Source organism: Patiria miniata, unplaced genomic scaffold, assembly GCF_015706575.1.
Source record: "Patiria miniata isolate m_02_andy unplaced genomic scaffold, ASM1570657v1 HiC_scaffold_7, whole genome shotgun sequence".
NCBI classification, from domain to species: domain Eukaryota; kingdom Metazoa; phylum Echinodermata; class Asteroidea; order Valvatida; family Asterinidae; genus Patiria; species Patiria miniata.
The window spans coordinates 32,752,977-32,770,855 of record NW_024037074.1 but is presented as its reverse complement, the minus strand read 5'-3'; the positions used below and the strand labels follow the sequence as shown (position 1 = coordinate 32,770,855).

At 39.8% G+C, this 17,879-nt stretch overlaps 1 protein-coding gene and 1 long non-coding RNA gene across 2 annotated transcripts; both read right to left on the bottom strand.

The window, feature by feature from the left end:
- Window positions 1-9,998: 9,998 nt before the first annotated feature.
- LOC119718851 lies at window positions 9,999-12,207 on the bottom strand. The gene is made up of 3 exons (XM_038188270.1): window positions 11,844-12,207; window positions 10,940-11,252; window positions 9,999-10,091 (listed from the first exon to the last, which is right to left on the bottom strand). Exons 1-2 carry the CDS (start codon window positions 11,985-11,987, stop codon window positions 10,950-10,952), a joined length of 447 nt encoding a protein of 148 aa, XP_038044198.1. The 5' UTR covers window positions 11,988-12,207; the 3' UTR covers window positions 9,999-10,091; window positions 10,940-10,949.
- A 540-nt stretch (window positions 12,208-12,747) lies between these two features.
- On the bottom strand, window positions 12,748-17,790 carry LOC119718850. Its single transcript, XR_005269854.1, has 4 exons — window positions 17,599-17,790; window positions 16,640-16,887; window positions 15,879-16,007; window positions 12,748-12,818 (listed from the first exon to the last, which is right to left on the bottom strand). It is a non-coding gene; the product is annotated as an uncharacterized LOC119718850 (long non-coding RNA).
- Window positions 17,791-17,879: the final 89 nt, after the last annotated feature.

Here is a 17,879-nt window from a genome sequence, read left to right as displayed (position 1 = left end):
CGACAAAAACTGCTGTTTAAATGGGGACTACAAACCTACATAACTCCAAAAAAATTAAGTTCTGTTGTAAACATTCAGAGCAGACATTTGATTTGAGACACCGAAATCGCGAAGTAATGTAAAAAAAAATAATAATAATAACCTTGAAGTCCAGAGTGTAGATAAATTTTTAAAAGCTGAAAGAAACTAAAATATATTTTTGATACATAAATGTGTGTGGAAACGAGGAATGTGGCCATTCAGAAACATCGTCCCATACGAATTTCTCGGAACATCTGCTCACAAAACAGCAACAAAACAAAATTGACATTGATTAAAATGCAGTGCTGTAAAATTGATCAAACATAAAGATACATTGGTGGTTTTTTCGGTTTGCAGTAATAACAATGTGATATGGACTTGTATACCATTGTTTCTGAAATTTCAAAAGATTTTTCAAAAATTAAAGGCTAACTTCAAAAAGGGTGGGTATTTTATGAAGCCCCTCCCAAAATTGGGAAGAAAACTGCTATAAAAGAAATCACAGTATACTTTCTTCACTCTTATGAAAACCTGTTGATCAAACTAATTAGAGACGTTAAAAGTTGTTTTCCCAATGCTCGACAACGAATTCCATTTTTTTTTCATTAAATATGTTTTTATTGCAAACTCCCTTTTTGTTTTTACTTTTCTGGGTGTCTGCAACTCTCTGACTAAAGGGTTTGATTTTTGGCACAAACAGATCAGACTGGCTCCCAGTACATTATTCGATACTGAATATGTGGCGGGAACCAGCCTACCCCACAAGAACAGAATTATTGTAATTCGATTTTGTAATAATTGAACAACTTAAAGGGAATGTACAACATTTGCTTTTGCTGCGATTTTCAGGAATAGATGGATTTGGAGGATTAGTTTGTTATAGTAAATAATTGTTACACTGAATTGTGTCACTTGTTGGGCTTGTAGATACTGGAAAACCAAGAAAACTAATCATGTTCTGGTAGTCTGGTTCCCAGACCCCACTTAGCATGAAACAGAACAATTTATTTACTCTGGGGAATTGTAAGGTCGGAGAATCAGTCTAGCAGGCTTGTACTCATTCACAGGTGTGTAATCAATTGCAAAGAAAGTGCGGGAAAAAAAGAGACATTTTTCTTCAACGCTGGTCGGCCGACCAGTGTTGGAAAAATAAAAATTTTGTGGAAATTTCAACACACCAGGAGCTACGATTTTACAGGATGCTTGAGACTGTCATTCCCCAACAATCCAGTGAGGTATTTCGTGATAATTTGATCATTTCATTTTTTTTTATGTTTGCAAATGTTGTATCTTCCCTTTAAAGTGGGCCAATTTTTGATGGTCGATGTCTCATTCAGAAGTGAAACACTTTTGTATTGATAGAAAAATTGCAATTTAGAAAAGGAATCTTCTCTTTTTTTTTCTGGAATGAAATCGTAAAGAGCTTGAGGAATGCAACTTTTAAGTGTTTAGCCATATTTTATGAACAATATCATATCTATCTAACTGTAACAGACAGTAAGAAAAATCTAACATATGTACTGGTAAAATCCCACTTTATGTCGAGAATTTCAGTACCTAATGATATATTTTCCCCAAAATAAACGTATTTTAAATGATATCATATTGCGTTCATTATCATGATGTGTTCAAGTGTTGCCAACTTCATACAAAGTTTTTCCCACTTTTCCAAAATATTTATTCTTGAACAAAAACAAAATGCTAGGATGCCTAGAAGTGGAAAAGATTAGTGGTTGTCTCATTTCTATAAAAAATACTGTTTTATTACAAAAAAAATTGTTTTACTATCTTTATGTATCTGAAGAATTTTAACTTTCTGTAGATGCGGAAAGACAGTGTGCTACAAATAGTATTTTGATTTAGAATTAATTTAATTGCAAATAGTACGTAAATGGTGTAAACTGACAATGTAAAAAAAACATGTTTTGAGTTGCTTATTTGTTTAGCCATTATGTAGAGAAAAACAAACGTTTCGGGGCATTTGAAAGGAGAATTACCTTGCAAGTATTCCGACACTTATTGAGATAATTCATATTGCTGAGGGAGCTATCAATCTTGGCGTGTTAACTTATTGAATGTGGATGTAAGAAGGGGCAAAAGAAGGAAAACCCAAGTCACATTGCCTTTAAATTGACTGAACTTGAGGCTACTCGGGCTCCTAATAATTTCTAGACATCTTGGAGAAGGCTTTGAGTGGGGAAAAAGTAAATTGTGGCTCCGATTTGACGGAATAATAGTTAGTAACAGCTCGGCACTCCAAAAATAAGAACTGCGTTTGACGTTTGGAATAATAGGGCTTATGGAAAATTTGTATGCATTGAAGGTCGTCTGTCTGAAGACCCAATAAGCCATTTTGCGAGTGACCTAAGTATACCCTTTGCCTTTGGGATTTAAATTTGAAAAACATCTGGTACACTGACTGGCTCAGAATGCTTGGCACATTGTAACTTTGAATTCTCCAGACCAAAGGCACTGTTGCTATTCACATGATTTGGGGTAAGCTCTTGCATAGATAGGCGAGAGCTCAGCACCAATACATTGTTCAATGATTTTCAGTCGGATTTTTATATGACACCGGATTGAGACGGGTGCAACAGAATGTCAAAAAAGGAGCCAACATTTTTTTTTCACTTTTCAAAACTAAACCTCCTGATGAGATGTCGTAAGAAATTTGGAGCCTGCCCTCAAGAAATACCTAACCCTGTTTTCCCCCGCAAACAAAAAAATGAAGACACTTTATTGCTGATTGTATTTTGAATACCAAATAAAGGTGAATATTGCTCCACATTTCAGCCATTGCTTTGCTCACTCTTCCTCAAAACAATACATCCAAAATATTTGTAAAAAAAAACGAGTTTTAATAAAAACTTCCAAAAAACAGTGACGTTAACGTCGTCACAGGTTTTAAGGAACCAGTGATTGAGCCCTCGTGTTCATTGTGAAATATATCCAGAAACTGTTGTTTTATTGTAAACTCTTGCCCAAAGCCAGTCATGTTCAAAGTTGTTTACAAAAAAAACAAAAAAACATAATTTGCTCCGTGTATGTGCTAATTTACACTTAGTTTATTTGGGCGCAACAAACTTCATTTTATAACTGAAAGAAAAAATACATTGTTCTTCTCAACATTCAATTGAGTCCCAAACTCTCTTTCATCAGCTGATGGTTGCTATGGTGTAGAAAAAAAGTTACTATGTCGACTGCCCTAATTATTTGCAGCTGGCTACCCCTTGGTTATCCACGGAGCCAAGTCTCCTGTATAACGTCTGATAATGTCAAAGCATGCAGATTTATGCGATCTCGCTCCTCAGCCAATCGATCGGCGTCGACTTTACTAAATCGTGACGTCATTTTATTCCCAAATCAGGACTTAAGTTAAAGCTACAACCCATCATTTGCAGCTGTCCGAAAAGTAACTGGCGTAATTATTGTTGAAAAACATACTTGGTTAAAGATAGTAAGGGGACTAAACTCCCTGTGAAATTATTCTTTCTAGAGCACATTCGAACTGCAATTTTGGACAGATTGGGCTTTTAAAAGAAAGATTGCGTCGATAATTTGGGTCAAGGTTAGTGAAAATTAGTCACTGTCGTCTCAATAAGCCAAAAGCTTCAATATGTTTAGTGTTTGAAGGTCGATTGATGTTCCTCTTGCATCCAAACGTATTTCTGAGTTGATTGGAGAAGAGTCAGTTTTTGGCCAAATCTGATAAAAAATGTAAGGCTAACCACTTGCATTTTTTCAATTTTGGCAGAAAAAACAAAATCGCTTGAAACTTGCAGGGAAGATGCCCGAAGGTCCCTAGAACACATTCGAACTGGAATTTTGGACAGATTGGGCTTTTAAAAGAAAGATGGCGTCGATATCTTGGGTCATAATTAGTGAAAATTAGTTTATGTTTCGATAAATTGATGGTTTTTGCCCAAATCTTCAATATGTTTAGTTTTTTGAAGGTCGATTGATGTTCCTCTTGCATCTAAAGACGTTTCTGAGTTGTTTGGAGAAAAGTCGTTTTTTGGCCAAATTTGATCAAAAATGTAAGGCTAACCACTTGCAATTTGCTTCAATTTTGGCCGAAAAATGAAATTGCTTGAAACTTGCAGAGAAGATGCTTGAAGGTCCCTACATCACATTCGAACTGGAATTTTGGAAAGATTACGCTTTTAAAAGAAAGATTGCGTCGATATCTTGGGTCAAAATTAGTGAAAATTAGTCATTTTTGTCTCAGTATTCAGTAAGTCTGTAATTTTTGCCGAAATCTTCAATACGTTGAGTGTTTGAAGGTCGATTGGTGTTCCTCTTGCATTCAAACGCATTTCTGAGTTGTTTGGAGAAAAGTCAATTTTTGTAGGGGCGACAATTATTGGTCGCCCCTAAAGGAAGTTCCGCTAGGGGCGACAATTATAGGAACTTCCGCTAGAGACGACCTATAATTGTCGCCCCTAGCGGTATACCGCTGGGGGCGACCGATATTGATCGCCCCCAGAGGAAGTTCCGCTAGGGGCGACAATTATAGGAACTTCCGCTAGAGACGACCTATAATTGTCGCCCCTAGCAATATACCGCTGGGGGCGACCGATATTGTCGCCCATAGCGGTATATATTAATGCTTGTACGGCTGGGAGCGACCTTTTTTGTCGCCCCTAGCGGTATATATTAACGCGCGTACCGCTGGGGGCGCCCTTTGTCGCCTCTAGCGGTATATATTAACGCGCGTACCGCTGGGGGCGACCGATATTGATCGCCCCCAGAGGAACTTCCACTGGGGGCGACCACTATTGTCGCCCCCAGCGGTATACCGCTGGGGGCGACCAATAACGGTCGCCCCTACAGGAACTTCCGCTAGAGGCGACCACTATTGTCGCCCCTAGAGGAACGAGCGGTTCTGTATACCTCTAGGGGCGAACAATAACGGTCGCCCCTAGCGGTACGCGCGTTTTTGTATACCGCTAGGGGCGACAATTATTGGTCGCCCCTAAAGGAAGTTCCGCTGGGGGCGACAATTATTGGTCGCCCCTAAAGGAACTTCCGCTTGAGGCGACCTATAATTGTCGCCCCTAGAGGAACGAGCGTTTCTGTATACCGCTAGGGGCGACAATTTTTGGTCGCCCCTAAAGGAAGTTCTGCTAGGGGCGACAATTATTGGTCGCCCCTAAAGGAACTTCCGCTAGAGACGACCTATAATTGTCGCCCTTAGCAATATACCGCTGGGGGCGACCGATATTGCCGCCCATAGCGGTATATATTAATGCTTGTACGGCTGGGGGCGACCGTTATTGTCGCCCCTAGCGGTATACCGCTGGGGGCGACCGATATTGATCGCCCCCAGAGGAACGAGCGTTTCTGTATACCGCTAGGGGCGACAATTATTGGTCACCCCTAAAGGAAGTTCCGCTAGGGGCGACATTTATTGGTTGCCCCTAAAGAAACTTCCGCTAGAGGCGACAATTATTGGTCGCCCCTAAAGGAACTTCCGCTAGAGGCGACATATAATTGTCGCCGCTAGCGGTACGCGCGTTTCTGTATACCGCTAGGGGCGACAATTTTTGGTCGCCCCTAAATAAACTTCCGCTAGGGGCGAAAATTATTGGTCGCCCCTAAAGGAACTTCCGCTAGAGGCGACATATAATTGTCGCCCCTAGCGGTACGCGCGTTTTTGTATACCGCTAGGGGCTACATATATTGGTCGCCCCTAAAGGAAGTTCCGCTAGGGGCGACAATTATTGGTCGCCCCTAAAGGAACTTCCGCTAAAGGCGACCTATAATTGTCGCCCCTAGAGGAACGAGCGTTTCTGTATACAGCAAGGGGCGACAATTATTGGTCGCCCCTAAAGGAACTTCCGCTAGGGGCGACAATTATTGGTCGCCCCTAAAGGAACTTCCGCTAGAGGCGACATATAATTGTCGCCCCTAGCGGTACGCGCGTTTCTGTATACCGCTAGGGGCGACAATTATTGGTCGCCCCTAAAGGACCTTCCGCTAGAGGCGACATATAATTGTCGCCCCTAGCGGTACGCGCGTTTTTGTATACCGCTAGGGGCTACATATATTGGTCGCCCCTAAAGGAAGTTCCGCTAGGGGCGACAATTATTGGTCGCCCCTAAAGGAACTTCCGCTAAAGGCGACCTATAATTGTCGCCCCTAGAGGAACGAGCGTTTCTGTATACTGCTAGGGGCGACAATTATTGGTCGCCCCTAAAGGAAGTTCTGCTAGGGGCGACAATTATTGGTCGCCCCTAAAGGAACTTCCGCTAGAGGCGACCAATAATCGTCGCCCCTAGAGGAACGAGCGTTTCTGTATAGAATTGAAGGATGGAATATACGTACGGAGTGTCCTTCATACTGCAATTTCCTTCAATTATATTACATTCATTCTTCAGCTGCTCTGGTCAATTTTCTAGAGTTTCGTGTCAAATACCATGGCAAAATATTACATGAAATTTTATTGCAATACAATGTGTTTATCTTGAGTTCCCGTTTCATAATAACTGTGTTTGCATCTCGAACGGCCAGACGTCGGAGCGCGGTGATCAGTGTTTGTGAAGCGCGCCCTCTTTTGTAAGAAAGAGGGCGGGGGCGATTATAACGATCGCCCCTAGCGGCTGTACCGCTGGGGGCGATCAATAACGGTCGTCCCTAGCGGCTGTACCTCTGGTTGTGATCTATAACGGTCGCCCCAAAAAGGCTGTACCTCTTGCCGTTATAGATCGCTCCCAGAGGTACAGCCGCCAGGGGCGACCGTCATTGATCGCCCCTTGCTGGGCGATCAATAACGGTGATCTGTTTCTCTCTATTGTATAAAATAAATATTTGCCATGAACTTTGCTTCATTCGGATTTTGTTTTTTGACATTTAAAATACTAAATTGTTTCGATCTCATTTTCTTTCTAGTTCGACGAATTCCCATGAAAATATACTCCTGAATGTGATACATCATGAAGAATTATCTGACGGAATTTCAATTAAATACAATCAGTAAACCATGCACTATCGCCCCTACAGGTAAGTACCTCACTTATTGAGACAAAAATGAATAATTTTCACTAATTTTGACCCAAATTATCGACGCAATCTTACTTTTAAAAGCCCAATCTGTCGAAAATCCCAGTTCGAATGTGCTCTAGGGACCTTCAGGCATCCTCCCTGCAAATATCAAGCAGTTTCATTTTTTTCGGCCAAAATTAAAAAAGTTGCAAGGGTTTAGCCTTACATTTTTTATTAAATTTGGCCAAAAATTGACTTTTCTCCAAACAACTCAGAAATGCCTTTGCATGAAAGAGGAACATCAATCGACTTTCAAACACTAAACATATTGAAGATTTCGGCAAAAATCACCATCTTATTGAGACAACAATGACAAATTTTCAGTAATTTTTTCCCAAATTATCGACGCAATCTTTCTTTTAAATGCCCAATCTGTCCGAAGTTCCAGTTTGAATGTGCTCTAGGACCTTTAGGCATCTTCCCTGCAAGTTCCAAGCAATTTCATTTTTCGTCCAAATTTGAAAAATTGCAAGGGGTTAGCCTTACATTTTTGATCAAATTTGGCCAAAACTTGACTTTTCTCCAAACAACTCAGAAATGCTTTTGGATGATAGAGGAACATCAATCGACTTTCAAACACTAAACATATTGTGCTCTAGGGACCTTCAGGCATCTTTTTTCCGGCCAAAATTGAAAAAAATTACAAGGGGTTAGCCTTACATGTTTGATCAAATTTGCCAAAAGTTGACTTTTCTCCCAATAACTTGGAAATGTGTTTGGATGAAAGAGCAACATCAATCGAACATCAATCTTTCTTTTAACAGCTCAATCTGTCCAAAATTCCAGTTCGAATGTGCTCCAGGGACCTTCATGCATCTTTCCTGCAAGTTCAAGCAATTTCCTTTTTTCGGCCAAAATTGAAAAACATTACAAGGGGTTAGCCTTACATTTTTGATCAAATTTGGCTAAAAAAATTACTTTTCTCCAAACAACTCAGAAATGTCTTTGGATGCAAGAGGAACATCAATCGACTTTCAAACACTAAACATATTGAAGATTTCGGCAGAAATCACACTCTTATGGCGACAAAAACAAGTGACACAATTCAATGTAACAATTATTTCCTATAACAAACTAATTCTCCAAATCCATCTTTTCCTGAAAATCACAGCAAAAGCAAATGTTGTACATTCCCTGTAAGTGGTTTAATTATTACAAATTTCAAATTACATGAACAATAATTCTGTTCTTGCTGGGTAGGCTGGTTCCCGCCCCATATTCAGTATCGAATAATGTACAGACTGGAAGCCAGTCTAATCTGTTTGTGCCAAATATCAAACAAGAGAGTTGCAGACACCCAAGAAAAGTAAAAACAAAAAGAGAGTTTGTTGGTTGCAATAAAAACATATTTAATGGAAAAAGAAAGAAAGAATATGTTGTCGAGCATGAGGAAAGCAACTTTTAACGTCTCTAATTAGTTTGATCAACAGGTTTTCATAAGAGTGAAGAAAGTGACCGTGATTTCTTTTAGCAGTTTCCTTCCCAATTTTGGGAGAGGTTCCATAAAATACCAGCCCTTTTTGAAGTTAGCCTTCAATTTTTAATAAATCTTTTGAAATTTCAGAAACTATAGTGTACAAGTCCATATCACATTGTTATTACTGCAAACTGAAAAAAACCCAATGTATCTTTATGTTGGATCAATTTTACAGCACTGCATTTTAATCAATTTCAATTTTGTTTTGTTGCTGTTTTGTGAACAGATGTTCCGATAAATTTGTTTGGGACGCATGCCTCGTTTCCACACACATTTATGTATCAAAAATATATTTTAGTTTCTTTCAAATTGATCTACACTCTGGACTTCAAAATTATTATTATTTTTTTAACATTACTTCGTGATTTCGGTGACTCGAATCAAATGTCTGCTCTGAATGTTTACAACAGAACTTAATTTTTGTAGGTTAAGTTTTGTAGGTTTGCAGTCCTCACAGCAGTTTTTGTCATTTTGCTCTTGCTATTAGGCACAATGGATTTCAATATTAAAATACAAACACACTATTCAATTTTTCTTTCAAAACTACAAATCATATTGCGACCCGATACAATGCGACCCGAGGATTCACAGAGAAGCATTTGGTTTTGGGTAAAAAAAAATGAGAGGAAAAAAAAAAACTTCAATGATGTTTCAAAGTGAGCAAAATTTGAAGGGAAAAAACCCCAAAACTATGCATTATACCAAAAACAAAATTGACTTTTCTCAACAATAAATATCCTATTTCAGATTTCACTAATTTTCACTAACAAAATGCAGTAAACAAAGACCAAAAAAACAAAACAAATTACTCGCTGGATCATTAAACTATATATCTTAAACAAAAACTGATCGCATGTAGTTCCACGTACCCCTCCCCCCCCCAAAAAAAATTTAAACCTCAAAAAAAACAAAACAAAAAAAACAACTGCAAACAGATGTACAATATTACTCGCACAACACACAGGCCCACATCCAAAATGCAAACAAATTAGTTCCCTGCACATAATTTACAGATTTTGTTCGCCAAAAAAGGTAAAACTACACTCAACGTAATGACCTAATAACCAAACAAAGAAATTCTGGTTTTTGTCACTTGGTAGTACAAATTCTGAAACCTAAAACATTGGAACGGCTGCTCTCTATCTTGCTCTCCTTTGTACATACTTTTATTAAATTAATATTCACAAAAATTATTTGAAATGTAAATTTGTTTTTTGTTTTTTCTTCACTTGGTCTAAAGACAGCGTATGGCACACTGTTTCTTGAATTACTCAAACTGTGCAAATTCCTTTCATAATTTACAGTCTTTATTAAATTGTCCACTCTAACTCCATTATCAACACTGGACTAGCAATGTGTTAGATAGCTTGCTTACTATATACATCAGCACCATGGTGTGCAAGCATACTGCACTAAAAAGCTTGGAAAATGTTCCTTTTTTTGGTTCTTCAAAACTTCTGTCCCTTGGATTGTGAGATTATTGCTTGTACTGTGGTTTCGCTTGTCAGTCAACCAACCAGGAGCGGACGAAGCATTTGGAATGGTCAACCTGTCGGAAAATAAAGATAATTTGTGGTTACAATTAAATCCCTGGGGAAAAAGGGCACTTTTAAAGCTGTCTCATTTGTGACGTGTCACTGCCAAATGAGCATAAAGTCAGGAATTGTCATTTTACAGCCTAGGGGTTTGGACAGTATAAAATGAGGGGAATAATGCTCATTGTGATTTTTGGCAAGGTATGCACCCCTGTAGTTGGAAAATGTGATAGCATTGCAGGAGTGGCAGCTTTTTGGGTGCTATGCCTGTTACCACATAATATATCCGATGACAAGCATATTGGCGGCCATTTTGAAAAAAAAATTAAAAGTGATAACACCCACAAAACTGCCATCCCTCACATTGCAAAGCTATCACACATTTTCCAACTCTAGATGTGTATACCTTGCCAAAAATCGCTATGAACATTGCTCCTTTTGTTCATTGGATACAGATGGTCCAATTTTTTTAAAGTCCTTTTCTACCTTTCCCATGTTTTTTGTTCTATCAAACATCTTTAAAACATATTTTCATTAAGTTTCATTAGTTGACAGTTCATTAATTGTAATGCAAAAGGTTTTTGAAATGGCATTGTCTCATCTCACAAATTACTTTTACAACTTTGATTAATACTTTGGGAAAGTTCCAGCTGTCCATGGAATTACATGTACACGTATACGGTCATAACGCATTGGATCAATAACAGAAACACTAAAGGCTCTGTAAAAGCATCTTGAAGAAGCAGTTGGAATAGACAGAAGCATTTGTTGTGGAGACTGAATTTGTTTCGAATCTGACAATGAAATGATAAAGACTACAGTTTAAAATATCAAAGAGACTGACGTTGGTCTGGTCCCTCACCTCCTTGCATTCAGAAGAATATGACATCCTGCTCGGCCCCTTGGCCTCGCTTACTGTTCATTTTGCTGGAGCCCTGGTAGGATTTGGCCGACCCTGCGGACATCCGGTTGCCGTTCCGCGTGGCGGTGGAAGGGGAGGAGCTCCTCATGGAGAGGGAGGATAATTTGGTCGGGATCATCTGCTGGGGTTTGCTGCCGGACGTGGAGGAGGGGTGCGTGGACGCCAGGCTGGAGAGTTTCATAGGGAGCTGCTGATGGACCAGCCCGCTGGATCCTTGCAGCTCGTTGGTGGCGCTTAAGAGACTCCCTGTCTCCTTGAAAAAAGTAACGATAACACAAAAATAGATACTGTCGTAATTGGTGATGCAATTGGTAAGCCAATCCTAACAACATGGGACCATATGGGAATGTTTTACAAAACTTTTTCAATCAAGAACACATGCACTACAGGGTGGTGCAAAAAGAAGGAAACCTTCTTTTTGACAGAAATTTTAACCCGCTTACTTAACTTATTGGAACTTATTTTTATTATAATGTAGTGAACTACAGCTCTCCAACCATACATGGTGACAAAAATTGCAAGTATAGCGTTATTATGTTAATTTCAAAACAAGTAACCAAAATCACAGTCGTCCACGTGTAAGTCTAGTGTAGTGTTTTATTGTCTTCAAATCAAGCTCCGGAGCTCAGTCAAGCGGAAGGGAAAAAAGCTGTCCATGGAAAAACAGGTTGGCACATGAAACTTTTAATTACCAGCATCCTTCTAGCACAGGAGTTTCACTTTGCTGTAACTCCTTGTTCACACCAAGAACACATCCACTACATGCAAGGAGCTGTATGCTTTATAGCCTAATTTGTTTATTCTGTATAAGTCATCAAAGGATCCTTTTATCCCATTGTTTTACCTTCCTGGGTATCCTGTCCTGATAGCTATCAGACAGCAGGTTGGGGTCTGAGCCTTGCTGGGGGTGGTGGTCAGCCTCCTCCGAGCTTTTGCCCTCGGCCTTAGCCAGGTCTGGGAAGCTGTAACTCCAGCTGTCTGTCTCCATAGTGCTGCCAACAAAACGCTTCTTGAGCACTGCGCCTGCTGTGAGAGATTTCAATATTGTAAGCTGTTTTTCAAATTTCTTGACCCAAACCCCTTCTAGGTCAAATTTCAAGGCTATGCCAACCACTATACTCTGCGTACTGCTGGCAAAAACATTCTGCACCAAACAGAGAGGTAGTCGAGTTCTTCGCAGTTCAGTCGCAAGTAATTCACAAGTCCAGTCACAAGAAACCGTGGATGAACAATAACAAAGGAACGCCTTTGTCGAAGCTCATTTGAATAGAGCGTGTGTTGAATTGGGACTGGAGGACTTGTGATGGACTTCACTACATCCCCAGCACCAATCGTTAGTTACAGGGTCTTCAAATGCACGACATAAGGGCTGAGATTGGGAGAAATAAAGAACAACCGAAGAATATTTGACAGATCCTCAGAGCAATACAGCAACGCTGGGTCTATCTACGTTTGCATTTTCTAAAAACTGCCCATTGCAAATCTTTTTCATATAAACTTCTGATCCAACAAAGAAAAAAAATACAGTCGTGAAAACTTCTCATTTAGGCCTTTTGCTATCCACGAATCTGGATCACTCTGGAAAAATCCAAAGCATACAACATCCAGATATCCAGCTTTTTTGGTTCGAAACTCTGATAAAAAAAAATCAACCTGTTGCATTTTGTTATATGCACCAGGTGTGGAGTCAAGATGCTTATTTTGACTTGACCAGTTTTTATCCTGTATTTACTTGGTTTGTTAGAAACTTCACCGGCGCTGCTAGTGCTACAGGTCAGCCCCACCCCGGCGCTGTAGACTGCCGTCGTTAGACGATGTGCTGCAAAAAACAGAAATCCCAAAGTGGGATGAAGTAAATGTTTGAATTCCAAGCTAAGTCAAGGCCAGTTCATACTCAAAAGCAAACCTGACAGTAAATTTGTGACCACTTCTCAGTTTTTCCTGCTTGGACCTCACAAGAGAATGAACAAAGTTCAACTCAGGTAAGTTTTTGTGACGTCACATTCCCTTCGCATTAATATTCGCATTCATGTGAGGTATGAATAAGCCTCAAGGCCATACGTGCACATGCAGGATGGTACTGGAGAGGTGTTGCTGCCCAATGCACACTGGCCAGGGTTTCATGCATACAAAATACACCAGAAACTTCAACGTTTTCCATAGCCGGCATCATCGAAAAAGTCAGTTTTTGATCCATTTTTCACCAGATTTGCCCAAATCTTCACAAGAGTTCCCTAGGGGCCAAAATTGAATTCTCTGAAGGCTGCAACTGTATCCAGTAAGAAAAGAAAATTTCATGACTGTTAACAAAATGCACCAGAAACTTCAACGTTTTCCATAGCTGGCATCATCAAAAAAGTCAGTTTTTGACTCAAAAATCCATTTCACCAGATTTGCCAAAAACTTCACAAGAGTTCCCTAGAGGCCAAAATTGAATTCTCTGCAGACTGCAACTCGTTAAATTCAGTATCCAGTTAGAAAAGAAAATGTTATGACTGTTTACAAAATGCACCAGAAACTTCAACGTTTTCCATAGCCGGCATCATCAAAAGAGTCAGTTTTAGACCCAAAAATCCGTTTTCACCAGATTTGCCCAAAAGTTTACACGAGGTGCCTAGAGGCCAGAATTGAATTCCCTGAAGTCTGCAACTGGTTAAATTCAGTATCCAGTGAGAAAAGAAAATTTTATAAATGTTTACAAAATGCACCAAAAACTTCAACGATTTCCATAGCCTGCATCATAAAAAAAGTCAGTTTTGGACGCAAAAATCCATTTTCACCAGATTTGCCGAAAAGTTCACACAAGGTGGCAGGAGGCCAGAATTGAATTCCGTGAAGACTGCAACTCATTAAATTGAGTACGCAGTGAGAAAAGAACATTTTATGACTGTTTACAAAATGCACCAAAAACTTCAACGTTTTCCTTAGCCGGCATCATCAAAAAAGTCTGTTTTTGACCCAAAAATCCAACATCACCAAAATTGCTCAAAAGTTCACACAAGGTGCCTAGAGGCCAGAATTGAATTCCCTGAAGAGTTCAATGCATAACATTCAGTATCCAGTGAGAAAAGAAAACATTTTGATTTTTTACAAAATGCCCCCAAATCTTCAACGTTTTCCCATAGCTGGCATCATCGAAAAAGGTCAGATTTCACCCAAAAATCCAGCTTCACCAAATTTGCTCAAACATTCACTCGAGGTGCCTAGAGGCCAGAATTGAATTCCCTGAAGAGTTCAACGCATAACATTCATTATCCAGTGAGAAAAGAAAACTTTTCGATTTTTTTACAAAATGCCCCCAAAACTTCAATGTTTTCCATAGCCGGCATCATCAAAAAAGTCAGTTATTGACCCAAAAATCCAACATCACCAAATTTGCTCGAACATTCACTCGAAGTGCCTGGAGGCCAGAATTGAATTGCCTGAAGAGTTCAACACACAACATTCAGTATCCAGTGAGAAAAGAAAACTTTTCGATTTTTTACAAAATGCACCCAAAACTTCAACGTTTTTCATAGCCAGCATCATCAAAAAAGTCAGTTTTTCACACAAAAATCCAGCTTCACCAAATTTGCTCAAACGTTCACACGAGGTGCCTATAGGCCAGATTTGAATTTCCTGAAGAGTTCAACACATAACATTCAGTATCCAGTGAGAAAAGAAAACTTTTTGATTTTTTACAAAATGCCCCCAAAACTTCAACGTTTTCCATAGCCGGCATCATCAAAAAAGTCTGTTTTTGACCCAAAAATCCAACATCACCAAAATTGCTCAAAAGTTCACACAAGGTGCCTAGAGGCCAGAATTGAATTCCCTGAAGAGTTCAAATCATTGCGTTTAGTATCCAGTGAGAAAGAAAACCTTTTAATTTTTTACAAAATTGGGCCAAAACTTCAACGTTTTCCATAGCCGGCATCATAAAAAAAGTCAGTTTTTCACCCAAAAATCCAACATCACCAAAATTGCCCAAAAGTTCACACGAGGTGCCTAGAGGCCAGAATTGAATTCCCTGAAGAGTTCAACGCATAACATTCAGTATCCATTGAGAAAAGAAAACTTTTTGATTTTTTACAAAATGCCCCCAAAACTTCAACGTTTTCCATAGCTGGCATCATCAAAAAAGTCAGTTTTTCACCCAAAAATACAACATCATCAAAATTGCTCAAAAGTTCACACGAGATGCCTAGAGGCCAGAATTGAATTCCCTGAAGAGTTCAACTCATTACATTCAGTATCCAGAGAGAAAAGAAAACTTTTTAATTTTTTACAAAATGCCCCCAAAACTTTAACATTTTCCACATCATCGAAAGTGAGTTTTTGGCCCAAAAAATACATTTTCACCAGATTTGCCCAAAAGTTCAAACGAGGTGGGTAGAGGCCAGAATTGAATCCCAGAAAGATTATAGCTCACAAAAGTCAGGATCCATGGAACAATTCAGTTTAACCAAAATGTCCCAATTCCAACAGGTTTCCATATTCGCGGGCATCAAAACTAACAATTTTTGGCCAAAAAATCCAATGTCACGAAATTAGGTAAGTCAACTGTTCACACAAGGTGGGTAGAGACCAGAAATGAATCCAGTTGACAACAGTCAGTATACAGTGAGAAAAAAAAAGGTTTCATGATTTTAACCTAATTCCCCCAAACTAAAAAAAATCCACAGCCGGCATCATCAAAAAAGTCAATTTGTTCCAATAATCCACTTTCACCAATTTCCCCTCGAACGTTCACATCCCCTCCACTAAGTCCCAGGTATCATAAATATGTGAGAAAAAATTGGACCCAAGAAAAAAATCCAAATTTCAGCGACAGTTTCCTCTGATCACCCCCTAAACTTCTGCACGAGCACCATATTTTTAGAACCGTGAAAAAACTTACCTATGGCCTCACACGTCTCCTCCTCCATTTCCACCCTCCATTATGCCCCCACCACTAGCTCCGCCCACTGGACCACTCCCTCCTAATGTTGCCATATCCAGCAAGCTCTAACACAGCAACATTTAGAATCTGGAAAAAAAAAAGATTGATGGCATTTTCATATTAACAACATGTCATTAATTACATATTTTCTGCAAGATCTCATGAAATGGCAATTTTACATTGAAGTACAATTGTTATGAACTCTTCAGAACTACCGTATCGGTATAAATACGGTAGTTTGTAAAGTCTGTCACGAGCCAATGTGGCCCATCAGGCCGGCGTTTATCTCCGGTTTCAGTGGCATGAAACGACTGAGAATATTTTCTATTCCCCCTTGGATGGGGTGCTAGGCCATCGCAGGTTACTCCCTAGCTAATGCCGGTATCCATTTATACACCTGGGTGGAGCGAGGCAAGTGGGGGTGAAGTGGCTTGCCCAAGGACACAACATATGGCCAGCAGCTGGATTTGAACCCCTGACCCTCTGATTACAAACCCTAAGCACTAGGCTTCATTCCCCACATACAAAAATGTGACAAGACTAGACAAGATTACCGAATTCCTGGTGAGCATTATTGGACCTGGAGTTATGTACTCACTTGCGGTACATGTAAACACACAGAGCGGTTATCCCCAGTACTTCGGTCATTTCGACAACAACACAATAATTGAGGTCATCTTTATGATGCTACCCTGGGGAATGAATATCACAAGACTCACCAAGAGCATTCCTCCCTTCTGTCCCATAGCGTTACAGCCGTACGTAGTGGCGTTGTTTCGGTCTGGAGTCTACTCTTGATGTTGTCTCGTCTGCGCTGCCCACATTTTCTGCTGTCTCCCCCTGTTGCGGCTACCATCCATCACACCCTCAGTCCAGAATTGTGTAAAATTGCGACACTACCCTTTCAGCTGACGATGCGTCAACACCAGAGCAGTTTTCTCTTTGGCGATCGTGAAGTGTAGGGCTCCTGTTTTGTTTTTATCAAATTAGAGTCAAAAATATTTTTAACGGAGTGGCTATCGTTACGTCAGCCGTTGTTCAGCGCCCTCTACCATACTTTTTTGATACACACGCAGGTATATAATTATTTGTTTCCCCACATTTTAGCAAGCAGTGCGACAGTTCAGTCGATAGAGGGTAGGATTTTGCACCGCGAGGTTGCGGGTTCGCATCTCAGGTTTGCACTCGAATTGTTTTCCTTTTCTAACCTGAGGCTTTGGAGGATTTTTTTTAAAAGGGAAATAAAGTCCGAATTTCATAACGTTCAAATTAACTTTTTTTCCTTCTAATTTTATATTTTCTTCTCATGTTTTTATAAAAGTTGCAGTAAAACCTACAACCGTAACGATAGAAATTGGGAAATGCGTTACGGCTGCCGTAACGATAGCCACTGCGTAATTTTTATTGCTCAAAAATCACCTTTACAATCAAAAGCAGACTTTTCTCAATTCTAATGACACCCGTTTTACAATTTTGAACAGATTCTTGGGGTAGAAATCACGATTTTCCTGTGCGGTTTGTGCCTTGCGATTCAGCGTGCCGTGCGTGCTCACGGTACATCGCGCGGTGATCGCCATCTTTTATTTTCGGGTCGCGTTTTGTCGCCGCGCTGTCATCGTCATTTTACCCCCAAATTTCCCTCAAAAAATCAAAACCCTGCCCTCTATCTATGACATACCTGTTTATTGAGAATGTCGCCAACTAGTTTGGTAGGTCCAATAATTTTAAAGTGGATTTTGTTCCCTTATAGGAACCGGGCCCTATACACTTCACGATCGCCTTCTCTTTTTGACGGCTGTGAATTATATCTCTAGCATGCTGTCAATGTCAACATAACTCTCCAGGACCTCGTGCGTTGCAACAGTTGTCAAAAATCAACACAGCAGAATGTTTGTGTAACAGCGCCCTCTGGACACATTTTGATGAGGCCGTGTTTTTTAAACCACATTATTTCGTTTC

Coding starts and splice junctions, on each gene's coding strand:
- LOC119718851 (XM_038188270.1), bottom strand. CDS start 11,987: ATGGAGACAGACAGCTGGAGTTACAGCTTCCCAGACCTGGCTAAGGCC. Junction 11,253..11,843: donor AGGACAGGATACCCAGGAAG/GTAAAACAATGG, acceptor ACTTTTTTCAAG/GAGACAGGGAGTCTCTTAAG.